Raw genomic sequence first — 14,119 nt, 5'->3', positions numbered from 1 at the left:
CAGCTGTATTTTCTGTTGGAAGCTATAGATCACTTTGACATCGCTTTCCCAAGCTTTTATTGTCACTATACTTAGCCTGAAGTGAAACACACTGACGGGAGCTTGTGACGTTCTGCCTTAGGGTTTTGAACCAAGAGGGACCGCCATCGGCCAGAGGCTGGTCACGTGGAACAACATGGTGAAAAATACAGGATACAAAGCAACGTTAGCAAATTACCCTTTCAAATATGCAGATGAACAAGCCAAAAGGTAATCGTTTATTTTCATATAACTTTTTCACAAAACATTGCGTGACGAATTCCTCTTTAAACATTGCCGGAACAAAAAGATTAATTGTAAACTATGCAGTTCAACATCTTTTGCCACTGAATCTGTTTAAGTTGTCGCTGTCTTTTAAGATGTTGTTGTAGGATGAAAAGGTGAAGTTTTCTTCCTTTTTTTTCTTTGTCAGAAATGAGAAAACGAATGCTGGTTGCTTATATTAACGCTTTCGACTTAATATCAAGCACTCTAGAGGGTGTGGCTTTGAGGACGTACTGTGGGTGTGCTCTGAAATCGCTAGAACCTTCCTGAAGGTGAAACTGTGGTTCCATTTCAGCCATCGGGACGACAGGTGGTCGGAGGATCACTACGAAAGGGAGAAACGAGAAGTTGACTGGAACTTCCACAAGGACAGCTTCTTCTGCGATGTTCCCAGTGAGTAGCATCAGCCGGGAGCCCCTCCGCGGGTTCCTCGTCCTCAGAACCAAACGCGGCCCCGTGTAGACCGATGAGCAGTCTGTGGCTGACCACGCGACTCCACTGTTCCTATTGAACCTAAAGAGACTTCAGCTTTTAATTTACTCTACCTAGAAGTAAAATAGTCTGGATTCCTCTATTATTAAAGTTATAAGAAAAAGTGATCATTGAGTTCTATTCAGTTTTAAGGAATATATAAATCTAATAAAATTCTCACCCTCGCCCAAAATTTCAAGTCCTTTCTAAAATGCCTTGTACCATTTATTTCTAGGTCCAATAACAAGTACGTATTTTTGGATTGAACCCTGAAATCTATTGTATTATCAAAAATATTTTGTTACGTTTTGATTCATTCCAATGGCGTACACTGTATCACGAGCCTTCTATGTACCTGACTCATCACTAGGCGATAGAGAGATGAATAAAGTCAAGGCCGGCGGTCCAAAGCTTGCAGGCCTCCGGGGCCGGGCACACAGTGTGAGGGAGTGAAGCCGGCTGGATGTAAGTCAGTAGGAAGTGACAGTGAGTGTGGCACACTGAGGAACCTCTGCCCTGTCCAGAGAAATCAGCTGCAGCCAAATGTGGCTTTGAAGAAATGAGGGCGCAAATGTTGCAAGAACTTCCCAGAGGTCAGGAATCCACATGGTAATGTGGGATCGCAGAGCTCTAAATGTTGGCAGCAAATTCACTCCCCAAAGGTCGCTGTAGCTAGAGTCAGCCTCATTACTCGGCAGCTCCCAGGGGAGAAGGAACACGCACCCTAAGGAAATATTTAATACCTGTAAGTATGTCGGCCATTCATTAGCCATGGTGATTAGGGACGAGGAATTGTGGATAATTATAATTTTTAACTAAGTGAATATTAACATTAAAGCTCTTTAGATTTTTACCTTTGGTGGTTGCTGTTGAAAATTCCTCTTATGTGTGTGTTTTCCTATTAGAGCACTAGACGCCCTGATTGGACCTTTGATGTTTCTACATCTTACCAAGTCTGATTGGACCTAGATGTTTCTACATCTTACCAAGTCTGATTGGACCTAGATGTTTCTACATCTTACCAAGTCTTGGTCTTTATTCTGAACATTGTTACACTATATTGTAGTAGATAGTAGGAAGTTAGGCAGAGTCTTAGACTGATCCCAGGCAGCAATATAGGTTTCCTTTTCTGTCTCTTCTCTTAAAAAATATTACAAAAGTTGAACTCTGGTTAGTTGCATGTTCTGGCTGGTTTATTTCTCTGGCTGATTGGTTATTGCTTAACCAACATCTGTTAGTTAATATCCTAACTAGGAAAAAACATTAACAAATTCATGAAATATATTCTTGTTTATATTTCAATCATCAGCACTGAGTATTTGTTTCATAAGTAATGGTAAAGCCGTCACCAGTTCTATGTAAATGAAATGTTTCCGTTTACACAGGCTCTCTAAAATCAACCACAGGATAGCCGTTTGATAAAGATAAGTTTATTAAAGAAAACATCATGATCATGAATACAACTTTTTTGTAATAAAGCTTTATTCATAAATTTGCCAATTTATGAATAAAAGCACAATTAGTTAATGTAAAATTAATTTGCTTTGTTTTACCTTGTTCATACTAAGTTGTTTTTAATGAGTAACAGAAGCAGTACTCATTAAGCACATCTTTTTTATCATCTCATTTAATTCTCACAACTCTTTGAGATAGTTCCTGTTGTCTCCATTTTATAGATGAGGAGCCGAGGCTCAGAGAAGTTGTTGGTTGCCTAAGGTCACACAGCTAGGAAACGACAGGGTTTGGTTATACCCAGGTCTGACTCCACACCATGCTCTTTCTAGTATATCACACACCTTCCCTTACTCAGAAACATATTTTGTATTAACAATTAATTTTGCATTAATTTGGTTTTCGATTATATTTTTCTAGACTCTGGTGTACCAGAGAGATTATGTATTCAAGTGGCATGTGGTCAGCGTTCCGTGACAGCGTTGGTTGACTGCTTTTAGTCCTGTTAAATTGATCACCCACCATCTTCCCCCTCTAGTTAGCTGCCAAAGAGAACATCTTTACAATCCATTCTTGATACTCCTTAGTGCATCGTTTTTTTTATTTTATATACCATTACGGTGATACGTTGTGAAATTAAGAGGGCGGCATTTAATTAATTTCCTGTTGAAAGTTCTTAGGGATTTTTCTTCCTAATTATACTCTGATCAAAAATAGATTTGTTATGTAATGCCTACAATTTTAAGATATAGTGAGTAGACAAAGGCTTTGAGTTAAGCCAATATTGGAGCATTGCTTTTTTTTTTTTTTTAGCATTTTCTCCTGGAATTTACTGAAGGAAAGACTTCCCTGCGGCTAATGAATTATCCATGTGGTTTCCCAGTGGAATTGTTTCTGAATGCCGAGTCTTACGAAATAAATGAATAATTTATAAACCGTTTTCTTTTGTTCATGTCACCAGGTGACCGATATTCCAGAGTGGTGTTCACGTCAGCTGGAGGAGAGACACTGTGGAATTTACCTGCAATTAAATCGATGTGCAATGTAGATAATTCCAGGGTATGTAAAATAAGAGTGAAATCTGCTCAGCACAAGGAAAGGTATATTAATTATTAAAACTCCTTTTACTGCTGACCCTGGTGTCGGACCCGACGCAGGCATGTGAGGAGTGGGCAGCAGCCGGCCAGCTCTGCACGCGCGCAGACCCCAGGACCCGAGTGCCCTTGTGTTTCCCACCTGTAAAACAGACCACCCTCCTTCCTCTTCCCACGCGTGTGTCCTGCGTGCCGGTCTTCTCGGTATTTCACAGAGTATTTCTTTTCAGGACCCTAACAGTTAAGACTGTCTTCCTTTGTTGTGTTTTCTCCCTTTCCTAATCTAGTGTCTCGTTCACTACATTTTGCCCCCTGAGGCACTTGTCAGCATCTTAGTTATGCAGTGAAACGCCTGCCTCTCTGGTAATCAATGGGTCGTTTGTGCCGGTGACCTCAGAGGGAAATTGAGGGAGCAATCTGAGAAAGGAGGCATCGAAGGGCATAAATACAGTGTCTGTGTACGCGGCCAGAGAAACCCAATCCACATTACCCTGAACGCGGAGCACCCAGCTGCTGTCCCGGAGCCCAGGACGCAGGAAGACAGGTTCTTTCTCCCCTGTCTGCTCTAGAGCCAAAAAGGTGTCGCCACCAGGAAATGTGGAGTCGCTCGCGGGTTTGGAAGGGCTGTCAGTGCCGCGTGTTCTGAGGCCGTTTCTCTGCGTAGAAGGTCTGTCTGATGTCACTGCAGGACCTGTGTTTCTCTGCGTAGAAGGTCTGTCTGATGTCACTGAGGGACCTGTGTTTCTCTGCGTAGAAGGTCTGTCTGATGTCACTGTGGGACCTGTGTTTCTCTGCGTAGAAGGTCTGTCTGATGTCACTGCGGGACCTGTGCAAGCACCGTGGCCACGCAGGAAAGGAACTCGTTGTATTCTTAGCGTAACTCTAAGATGTGACATCACTGGTCAGTTAAAAATCACAGCATGTGACAACCCGATCCCAGTACCTACTCTGTCAACAGGGAAGGGTCTCAGTGGAGTAAGAGGCAGGACAGGAAGAACAGGTCCCTCAGCCCAGCAGTCTCGTCGTGCTGAAACCCGAGTTCCTTCCAAGCACAAGCATCTCACCCAGGTCCTCTAGGTAGTGGTCCCTGATCTCCTAGCTTTGCTGCGTTCTTCGCCCTCAGAGGCTGTTTGTACATTTTGAGAAGGACTTGCCCACCGATGGGACGTCGGGGTTTTCTGTCAGTGCCATCTGTTCTCTGGCCTCCTCCAGATTCACCAAGGCCACAGATAAACGGACCGGAGTTTCTTACTCAGTGGTCAGTTTTTATGGATCGTGTTTTCGTCTCTTCTACAGCTGTCGGTTCCTTATCTGAAGGCTGTGCATGTATTTCCCCTTGTCGTGGGGCGCAGCGCTGTTCATATAGAAAGTTAACGCTAAGGTCGTGAATGTGTAGTGACACTCAATCCGTGCAGGACTCTGTGCAGGTGCTTGTGCGTCACCCAGACTGCATCTGCCACCTCGGATTCATGACGCTTTTTAACAGACGGTGAGTGCAGCTTAGAGAAGTGAAGCCAGGCCAGGTACCTTGTAGTCACACCTTGAATGAGAACAGTTCATTAACTTCTATACCTTTCAACTCCTCACGATTCTGCCTTTGATTAATCATCAGACCTTCCCTCCCCTAAGGACTCTGAAGTGCGTGAACTCACTCAGTTAATAGTTGACATTTGCTGACTGTTTACCATGTGTCAGGAAGTATTCTAAACCCTTTAACAAATTATTTCACTTAATCCTCATGACAGTGTTATTAATTAAATACCATTATTTGGCCCATTTTCTAGATGAGGAGAGTTCACACGTCACAGTACGTCACTGGCATAGCCGGGGTCGGAGCCCAGCCCGGTGGAGCTCTGGGGCCTGGGCCTTCATCCTCCCTGCTGTACGCTTCCTTGATGAAAAAGATACCGCCTGTTTTGGGGGGTTTTGTTTTTGTTTTCTTTTTTGGCTGTATATGCCATTTCCCATTCAAACAAATCTGAAAGAGGCATCGTGGCCTGGAATAAGTATCTTTAAAAAAAAAAAAAAAAGCTAGCAATTTCTTGCATGGGTGCATGTTAGACTCTGAGACTCAAAGGCCAGTAAGCAATGCTGTTCCGTGACGGCTCTCGTAGACGAAAGCGGTGTATTACTTCATCTAAATCTGTACGTACAGCAGATGATAAGGCAGCACATTGAGGTGGCGGTATGGCCAGTTAGAGATCCACACCAACAAATGAATAAGTAGGTGACCATGGCCCCAAAGGTCTACCTCAAAGAGCATGGTTTTAACTTGTTAAATACTATTTTTACCAGTTGTAAATGCCTTTGTATTCTAGTCTCAGACTCTGCTATGAACCTGGAATAATAAACCTTTCTCAGAGAGAGAATATATTCATCTGATATCTTAAGTAATAACTGTTGGTTAGCAGTTCAGCTTTCGGATTACTACTGTACCTTTTTTGAGTCTCCTGGTTCAAGACCCTTTTAGGATGTCTACCTGTTATGTTGGTTTGACTGTGTCCTAAGGCTACTTGCCAATCATTCCTCTTCACCACCCCCCAAATCCTGGTTACTGGGCTAAAGCACTGATTTGAAGAAGTGTCAGGTTAAATGAGATGCGATCGTATGATACGGAGCAGAAGAGTTTAATTGTTGGTGGGTTCGACTCCAGAGAACGTCTGGTAATTAGTGTAATATCTCAGTGAGACCCGATGTTTCGATCGTCACCTGCCTGTGTTTACAGCACATTTAGTTCAAACTCCAGCTTCGATTTAAATTGCATGCAACTTACACCCATAATTCAGCCAGGCATTGGTTTCCAAAGTGAATAGCTTCTGTTTCTGACCCTGTCTTCTGCCTCCTAACAGAAATGCTTGTTTTCTTAGACTCTTTCAAAAGGAGCCTCAGTTGATTCCCCCCGCTCTTCCTCATTTCTTTCTGGCCTTTGACGTCCTGCGGGATGTAAATAGTCATTAGTAACCAGAGTGCGTCTCTCATTAGTAACCAGAGTGCATCTCTCCGATCTTGACCCTGCTGGAAGCCATCTACCTAGTCCCTAGTCTTTCTGTTTGGTAGAAGTTGGCGCTCTGAGGACTCAACTCGTAAAAGGGATTTGAAATTTGGTGTTTGAGACTCTGCTTACTCGGGTAACTTTGGTAGACAGCTGGAGGACACCAAAAATATATTTTCTGATTCTTGATTTAAAGAGGGCTCTGGAGTCCCTACCAACCCCTTAAACTCACCATGCCTGGGGAGCTTTGTTACATGGGGACGGAGAGTCCAGTCGTAGGTCGAGCCTGGCGTTAAGGGCTTAGTTTTCCTCCCTTTATTCTTTTCTTGGCTTCTTAAAATATCTCCAATTCAGCCAATAGTTCTGAGAGCTAAGATAGCATTTAAAACTCTGCTGGTTTCTTTTTTTTTTTTCCTCTCTTCTCTTCCTTTACCCCCTATTTTAAGTCCACTCCACCCCTGCTACTATCTAACAGGCAAGACATGTTCTAACCACATGAGCAAAATGCTTCCTTAAGGCATCCACTTTGCGAGTAACTAGAATTAGAAGGGCTGCTACGTTCCTCATGAGAGTTACCAGAAATTGCTCTTACTCACTCTGTTTTTATTTTTATAAACTTCAAAGATTTTTGAAATCATTCTTATGAATCTCTTTTCCAAAAATCTGGCTGCCGTCTCGGGCAGGATGCGCCCGTCTGCCCGTCTGTGTAAGCCCCGCCACACGGGCCTCCGTCTTTATCCGCCGCAGTCACGGATGGCTAAGTCGGTGCCGCCGTCACGGCGCAGCTGCAGACTGTGGTCCCTCCTCGGGCCCCGCACGCCTTTACGCTGAATACGATGCTTCTCACGCTGAATTATCACTGTCTGTCCTCGCGTCTGACCCCCCTGCCACGCTGTGGGCAGCTCAAGGGCAGGGACCCTGCGCCTGACTCACTGTGACACGCTCAGTGACATCTCTGAACGGCCAGAGGGATGGGAACGTATGGCTTTCCTCCCGCAGAGTGTAGGCAACTCCCTGAACTCCGTTCCTTTCGGTTCAGGGCGCCGGCATCCACCTGAGGGGAGCTGGAGAGTGGCAGTCATGATGTCTTTTCCCCGTCCTGGTTCCTTGCCCTGTAGGCGTCCTCAAAAACTGTTTTCCAAAGGGTGAACGTCACCCAGCGTCACCTTTGAATTCGAGGGTTGGCTCCCCGGTGGGTTACTAGTGCTTAGTTTTAAGAGCAGCCATCAGAGCAGAACTTGGCCTGTGTGTATGATGCCTTTTCATCTGTGGTCAAATATACATGTAAAAAAAAAAAAACCCATGTGATTATTTGAAAAGGTTATTCAAGGACAGAATTTTGTGCTTTATTTCCCAGTTTTAGTTGGCAACTCTATTTCCTTTATCTTTGGCATTTGGTTCTTGCAGCAACTAGAAATACTTTTCCTTCCAGCTGATAGTGGGTTTCGTAATGGGTATAATTCATTTTCTTCCATCTGAAAACTGTCAGACACCGGAATGCATCACCTGTCTTTAATTCACCACGCTGACCCCAGGCCTTTGTATGTTATTTCTTTGTGGGGTGACACTGGGGACCTGCCCCTTCCAGGTTTCCTGTTATTTATTGGGGGGTTCAGGTTTCCCCAAGTTAGCATATGCAAATGTTTTTACCTGGATACAAATATGAATTGCCCTATTTTATGGAATGTTAACTACTGCTCTTCAAAAACGAGCTTACAAATGAAGCCTTTGTTAAACTGAACATTATTTTAGTACATTTGAACCAAGAACCTTTTTGGCTCATTGAGAATCTTTAAAAACAAACAAATTTTTATTATGGAAACTTTCCAACGTATGCAAAAGTAGAGATAATAGCATAGTGAATTCTCGTGTGGTCACCCAAACCTCGACAGTTGTCAACACACGGCCAGTCTCGTTTCCTCTGTGCCCCCCCCCCCCAGGATTCGTCCTGGTAAAGTGTCTTGATAAACAACAGAGTGGAGAGATCATAAGTGACTTGGTTCTTGGATAAGTCCAAGTTCCAAAGAGATGATTTGTGCCTGCTTCTCCTCCACTTTGTGAAGACATTTCAACGTATGATTGATAAAGCCCAGTTTAATCAAGGTAAAGGGTGTTTATAATCCTGCTAGGGAAAAAAAAATACTCACGCGCTCCTTGAACTTTGGAGTTTCTTCACTAGAACAGCCTTTGGCAAATAAAGATGAGGGACAGTGATAGGAGCAGGTCATCTTTAGTGCTTTGAAAGAGGAGTATCTGGTCAGGCTCAAAAGAAGGGAATGTTTTTTATTCATTGCATTTTCAGAACGGAATTACACAGACTTCACCACTGTCTAGCAATGCCAGCAATGGAACAATTATTCCCTTTTCTGTAACAAGAACAACCTTCTTCAGGAATAGTGTTCTAAATGAAATACTGTCCACATTAAATCCAGAATTATTATATTTGCCGATTTGCAGAAATCCCCTGCTTACCAAGAGAGAACGTTCACGAAAAAGGACTGTAGTCAACTTGAACAAACTTTGTGGAAGAAATAATTAAACTCCTACTGAAGTATTTATTAATTGTATACGCTATTTAAAAACAGACATAAGTTAATATTTTAATTGTCTTTTCCTACGTGTGTTTCAGGCAACAGTTTTATTCCACGTCTTTCGTGCGTCTTGACGTCAGCGCTTCTGATATTACTGGCGTCGCTTTTTGATTCCCCACAGTTTTTGTCTCAGTCTGTTTGGGCTGCTGTAACAAAATACCTTAGACTGAGTAATTTGTAAATGACATAAATGTATTTCTTTTAGTCCTAGAGGAAGCTGGGAAGTCCAAGATCAAGGCACTAATGGATTCGGTGGCCAGTGAGGGCCTGTCCCTCCTGACGGCACCTCTGTGTCCTCGCTTGTTGACGGGACGGACAGACCAGCAGGCCCCGCACCAGAGCTCCTCCTTGGTGACTTAATTACCTCCTGAGAGGCCCCGCCCCTTCCTGCTGTCAGGCTGAGGATTAGGTTTCCACATACGAATTTTGGAGGAGCACAGTCATTCAGACATAGCAGTTTTCTAGGGACTGTGGTCTTGGGCTTCCAACTGTGTTGATTGACATATAGTACTTTAGTCCCCCAAAATTTCATGCTGGTAACCAGAAATTTTAGGCAAAGCCACAAATTTGTTTCATCTCTTAATTGTACAATTGTTTTCTTAATTCATCACGTAGGTGTATGTGTATGTAACGTAAGCAGGTGTATGACTTGTCTACTTTATTGCTTTTTAAAGGGACTTTGAAAAGATTTGTTCACTAAGTAGGTGTTTATTTTATCTCCTTTCTTAACCAAAAGCAGCACTGAAGTTGTTTCACACTTGTGTGTCGTTCCCAGACAGCAGTTTGTTGTTCAGAACAAAGCAACCTAGGGAGCACCCTGCAATAGGAGACAGTTGGGGGAGGGGATAGCTCGCCCTGTGCTTAACACACTGACTGCCACGTGAGTCGTGAGTCGTATTTAACTCAGGCTAGTTTTGACCCCGGGACCTCATGAAGCAAAAAACCCTGCCGTTGGTTCATGAAAATCTTATTTGTTGATGTTCTTATTGTTACAATTAATATTGACACTTCTAAAAACATGGATTGCGTTGCATATAACTCACAGTACAGAAAACCATAAAAACTAACACATTAGAAAGGATCATTTTATTTTAATAAAACACGGTGGCCCCAGGGAAAAATTTCTTTTCCTAGTGCGGCAGTCAGTGTGTTAAACGGATGCCTCCTTCAAGAGGATAGCAGTTGAGCTCCTGTAACTGTCCCCGCCCCTCAAGGCCACCGTGATTCGGGCTTTTCCCGTGGGGAGCCAGTTTAAGCTGCAGCCCGTGTGCTTGTCTCTGTCTCTGCAGATCAGGTCCCACCCCCAGTTCGGAGAGCTCTGCCAGAGGACCACGGCTGCCTCCTGCTGCCCCAGCTGGACGCTGGGGAACTACATCGCCATTCTCAACAACAGGTCCTCCTGCCAGAAGATAGTCGAGCGAGACGTTTCTCATACCTTGAAGCTGCTCCGGACCTGCGCCAAGCACTACCAGAACGGCACGCTGGGGCCGGACTGCTGGGACATGGCGGCCAGGAGGAAGGACCAGCTCAAGTGCACCCACGTGCCGCGCAAGTGCACCAAGTTCAACGCGGTGTACCAGATCCTGCACTACCTGGTGGACAAGGACTTCATGGCCCCGAGGACGGCCGACCTGGCCGCGCCCGCGCTCAGGTACAGCATGCTCTTCTTGCCCACAGAGAAGGGGCAGAGCATGATGAACATCTACCTGGACAACTTCGAGCACTGGAACTCTTCCGACGGCGTGACCACCGTCACCGGGATCGAGTTCGGCATCAAGCACAGTTTGTTTCAGGACTATCTTCTCATGGATACTGTGTATCCTGCCATCGCCATCGTGATCGTCCTCCTCGTCATGTGTGTCTACACCAAGTCCCTGTTCATCACTCTGATGACGATGTTCGCCATCATCAGTTCCTTGATCGTTTCCTACTTCCTCTACCGTGTGGTATTTAACTTTGAATTCTTCCCCTTCATGAACCTCACTGCGCTCATCATTTTGGTCGGAATTGGCGCGGACGACGCTTTCGTCCTGTGCGATGTTTGGAACTACACCAAGTTTGACAGGCCTCACGCTGAAACCTCAGAGACGGTGAGCATCACCCTGCAACACGCCGCGCTCTCCATGTTCGTCACCAGCTTCACCACCGCCGCTGCCTTCTACGCCAACTACGTGAGCAACATCACAGCCATCCGATGCTTTGGGGTCTACGCGGGGACAGCCATCCTGGTGAATTACGTCCTGATGGTCACGTGGCTCCCGGCAGTGGTCGTCCTGCACGAGCGGTACCTTCTCAATATATTCAGTTGCTTCAGAAAGCCCCAGCAGCAGATGTACGACACCAAGGGCTGCTGGACGGCGGCCTGGCAGAAGGGCCGCAAAGTCCTGTTCGCCGTCTCGGAAGCGTCTCGCATCTTCTTTGAAAAGGTGCTGCCGTGCCTCGTCATCAAGTTCCGCTACCTGTGGCTGTTCTGGTTCCTCGCGCTGACGGCGGGCGGGGCCTACATCGTGTGCGTGAACCCCAAGATGAAGCTGCCGTCCTTGGAGCTGTCCGAGTTCCAGGTGTTCAGGGCGTCGCACCCCTTTGAGCGCTACGACGCCGAGTACAAAAAGCTGTTCATGTTTGAGCGCGTCCACCACGGCGAGGACCTCCACATGCCCATCACGGTCATCTGGGGGGTGACCCCGGAAGACAACGGCAACCCGCTCAACCCCAAGAGTAAAGGGAAGCTGGCCCTGGACGGCAGTTTCAACATCGCCAGCCCGGCTTCCCAGGCCTGGATTTTGCACTTCTGTCAAAAGCTGAGAAACCAGACGTTCTTTTACCAGACCGATGAGCAGGACTTCACCAGCTGCTTCATCGAGACCTTCAAGCAGTGGATGGAGAACCAGGACTGCGACGAGCCTGCCCTGTACCCGTGCTGCAGCCACTGGAGCTTCCCCTACAAGCAGGAGGTGTTCGAGCTGTGCATCAAGAGGGCCATCATGGAGCTGGAACGGAGCACCGGCTACCACTTGGACAGCAAAACCCCGGGGCCCAGGTTTGATATCAACGACACCATCCGGGCCGTAGTGCTGGAGTTCCAAAGCACCTACCTCTTCACGCTGGCCTACGAGAAGATGCACCAGTTTTATAAAGAGGTGGACTCGTGGATTTCCCGGGAGCTGAGTTCAGCCCCCGAGGGCCTGAGCAACGGCTGGTTCGTCAGCAACCTGGAGTTCTACGACCTCCAGGACAGCCTCTCCGACGGCACCCTCATCGCCATGGGGCTCTCTGTGGCCGTCGCCTTTAGCGTGATGCTGCTGACGACCTGGAACGTCATCATAAGCCTCTACGCCATCGTCTCCATAGCGGGCACCATATTCGTCACTGTCGGGTCTCTGGTCCTGCTGGGCTGGGAGCTGAATGTTCTGGAGTCCGTCACCATTTCAGTCGCCGTTGGCCTGTCCGTAGACTTCGCCGTCCACTACGGGGTCGCCTACCGCCTGGCTCCGGATGCGGACCGCGAGGGCAAGGTGGTCTTCTCCCTGAGCCGCATGGGCTCCGCCATCGCCATGGCCGCGCTGACCACCTTTGTGGCCGGGGCCATGATGATGCCGTCCACGGTCCTGGCCTACACCCAGCTGGGCACCTTCATGATGCTCAGCATGTGCGTCAGCTGGGCCTTCGCCACCTTCTTTTTCCAGTGCGTGTGCCGGTGCCTCGGGCCGCAGGGCACCTGTGGTCAGATCCCTTTGCCTAAGAAGCTACAGTGCAGTGCCTTTTCTCATGCTCTGTCTGCAAGTGCCGGCGACAAGGGACAGAGCAAAGCACGCACCATAAACGCTTATCATCTGGATCCCAGGGGGCAAAAATCTGAGCTGGAGCATGAGTTTTACGAATTAGAACCTCTGGCAGCCCACAGCTGCACCGCCTCTGAGAAGTCCGCGTACGAAGAGACCCACATCTGCTCTGAGTTTTTCAACAGCCCGGCGAAGACTCTAGGGGCGCCTGTGCACGCGGCTTGCAGCAGTGAGCGCGGCTCAGGCGGCAAGCGCGACGCCGGCGCCGCCCTGCGACAGCCGTGTCTCGAGCAGCACGGCGTGTGCCAGCTCTTCTCGCTGCACCCGAGGTGCAGCTGCCCGCACGCCTACAAACCCCTGAAGTTCGGCCCGCACTCCTGCCGGCAGCTGGGGGACTGCCTGTGCCCGCCGTGCGCGCCTGCTGCCAGCAGCTTCGTCCCCATCCAGAACGGCCTGGCGCCCCCGAAGGCCACGCACCAGGCGGCCGAGGGCTTCGTGCCCCCCGTCCCGCACCTCCACGCCTGCGCCTGCCTGCAGGGCAGAGCGAAGCCGCCGGGAACGCAGAATTCCCTGCCCCGGAACCTCTTCCTCCACCCGGTGCAGCACGTTCAGGCCCAAGAAAAAATGGGCCAGACCGGAGCGCGCAGTCTTCAGGGCAGAGACGAGCAGCCTCCGAAGGGGGCGGAGCATCCTCCGAAGGGGGCGGAGCATCCTCCGAAGGGGGCGGAGCCACCGTCGCTCGTGTGCACGAGCACCGGGTCTTTGCACAAAGCTTGCTGTGACCCCGAGAACGAACCCAGGGGACTCTGTAAAAACAGAGATGTTGGAAATCCGGAGAACAGCGGGGGGACCGAAGACAAGACCTCGGGGTCAGCGGGCCAGACGGACGCGGCGGGAGGGAGCGCGGAGCCGCGCTTGCCGCAGACCGACGCGAGTCCGGAGCTCCTACACCGGAGCGAACCGCAATTCCTACTGAACCGTTTCCTGGGGGAGGCTGGTTGCGGGTCCTGCCCGGACGACCCGCAGAGCTGCGGCAGAGCTGCCAGCGTGAAGTGCAATTCCGTGGACTGTCAGATGCCAAACGTGGAAGCCACCGTGCCTGCTGTGTTCACACACTCGGAACTCTCTGGCGAAAGCCTGTTAATCAAAACACTATAATAAATACAGCATTAAATCCAGAACCAGTGCCTCGGTCGTTCTTTTGAAACGGGAGTAAAATCCCAAAGTTTAGAAAGGAAGCCCAAAAATACAGGGAAAAAGCCTGTTCTGCATTGTTAAAAACTATGGAATATTTTCATATTCCGTATGAATGATGAACATGCCAATCTGATGAGGGCATTAGATTATTGGATTGGCTGATTATTAGATTTTGTATTTGCAAAAGATAATAGTTTTCCACATCTATGCCCAGCTTGAAAAATAGCTCTCTACCCT

The 14,119-nt window shown here is 47.8% G+C and overlaps 1 protein-coding gene across 3 annotated transcripts in view; it reads left to right on the top strand.

The window, feature by feature from the left end:
• DISP1 (dispatched RND transporter family member 1) overlaps positions 1 to 13,843 on the top strand; it is a 125,552-nt gene extending 111,709 nt beyond the window's left edge. For 2 of the 3 annotated variants that reach the window (XM_069484590.1, XM_069484591.1), the window contains 4 exons: positions 122 to 249; positions 599 to 696; positions 3,188 to 3,285; positions 10,193 to 13,843. In XM_069484590.1, the coding sequence (XP_069340691.1) occupies positions 122 to 249; positions 599 to 696; positions 3,188 to 3,285; positions 10,193 to 13,843 (3,975 nt within the window). Of the gene's footprint in view, positions 1 to 121; positions 250 to 598; positions 697 to 1,501; positions 1,520 to 3,187; positions 3,286 to 10,192 lie in introns of those variants that run through there. The other variant, XM_069484592.1, reaches the window with a different exon arrangement.
• Positions 13,844 to 14,119: the final 276 nt, after the last annotated feature.

The sequence above is a fragment of the Eulemur rufifrons genome, chromosome 11 (genome assembly GCF_041146395.1).
Source record: "Eulemur rufifrons isolate Redbay chromosome 11, OSU_ERuf_1, whole genome shotgun sequence".
Taxonomy (NCBI): Eukaryota; Metazoa; Chordata; class Mammalia; order Primates; family Lemuridae; genus Eulemur; species Eulemur rufifrons.
Note: the sequence above shows the minus strand (reverse complement) of the source record. Positions and strands in the feature narration are given on the sequence as shown.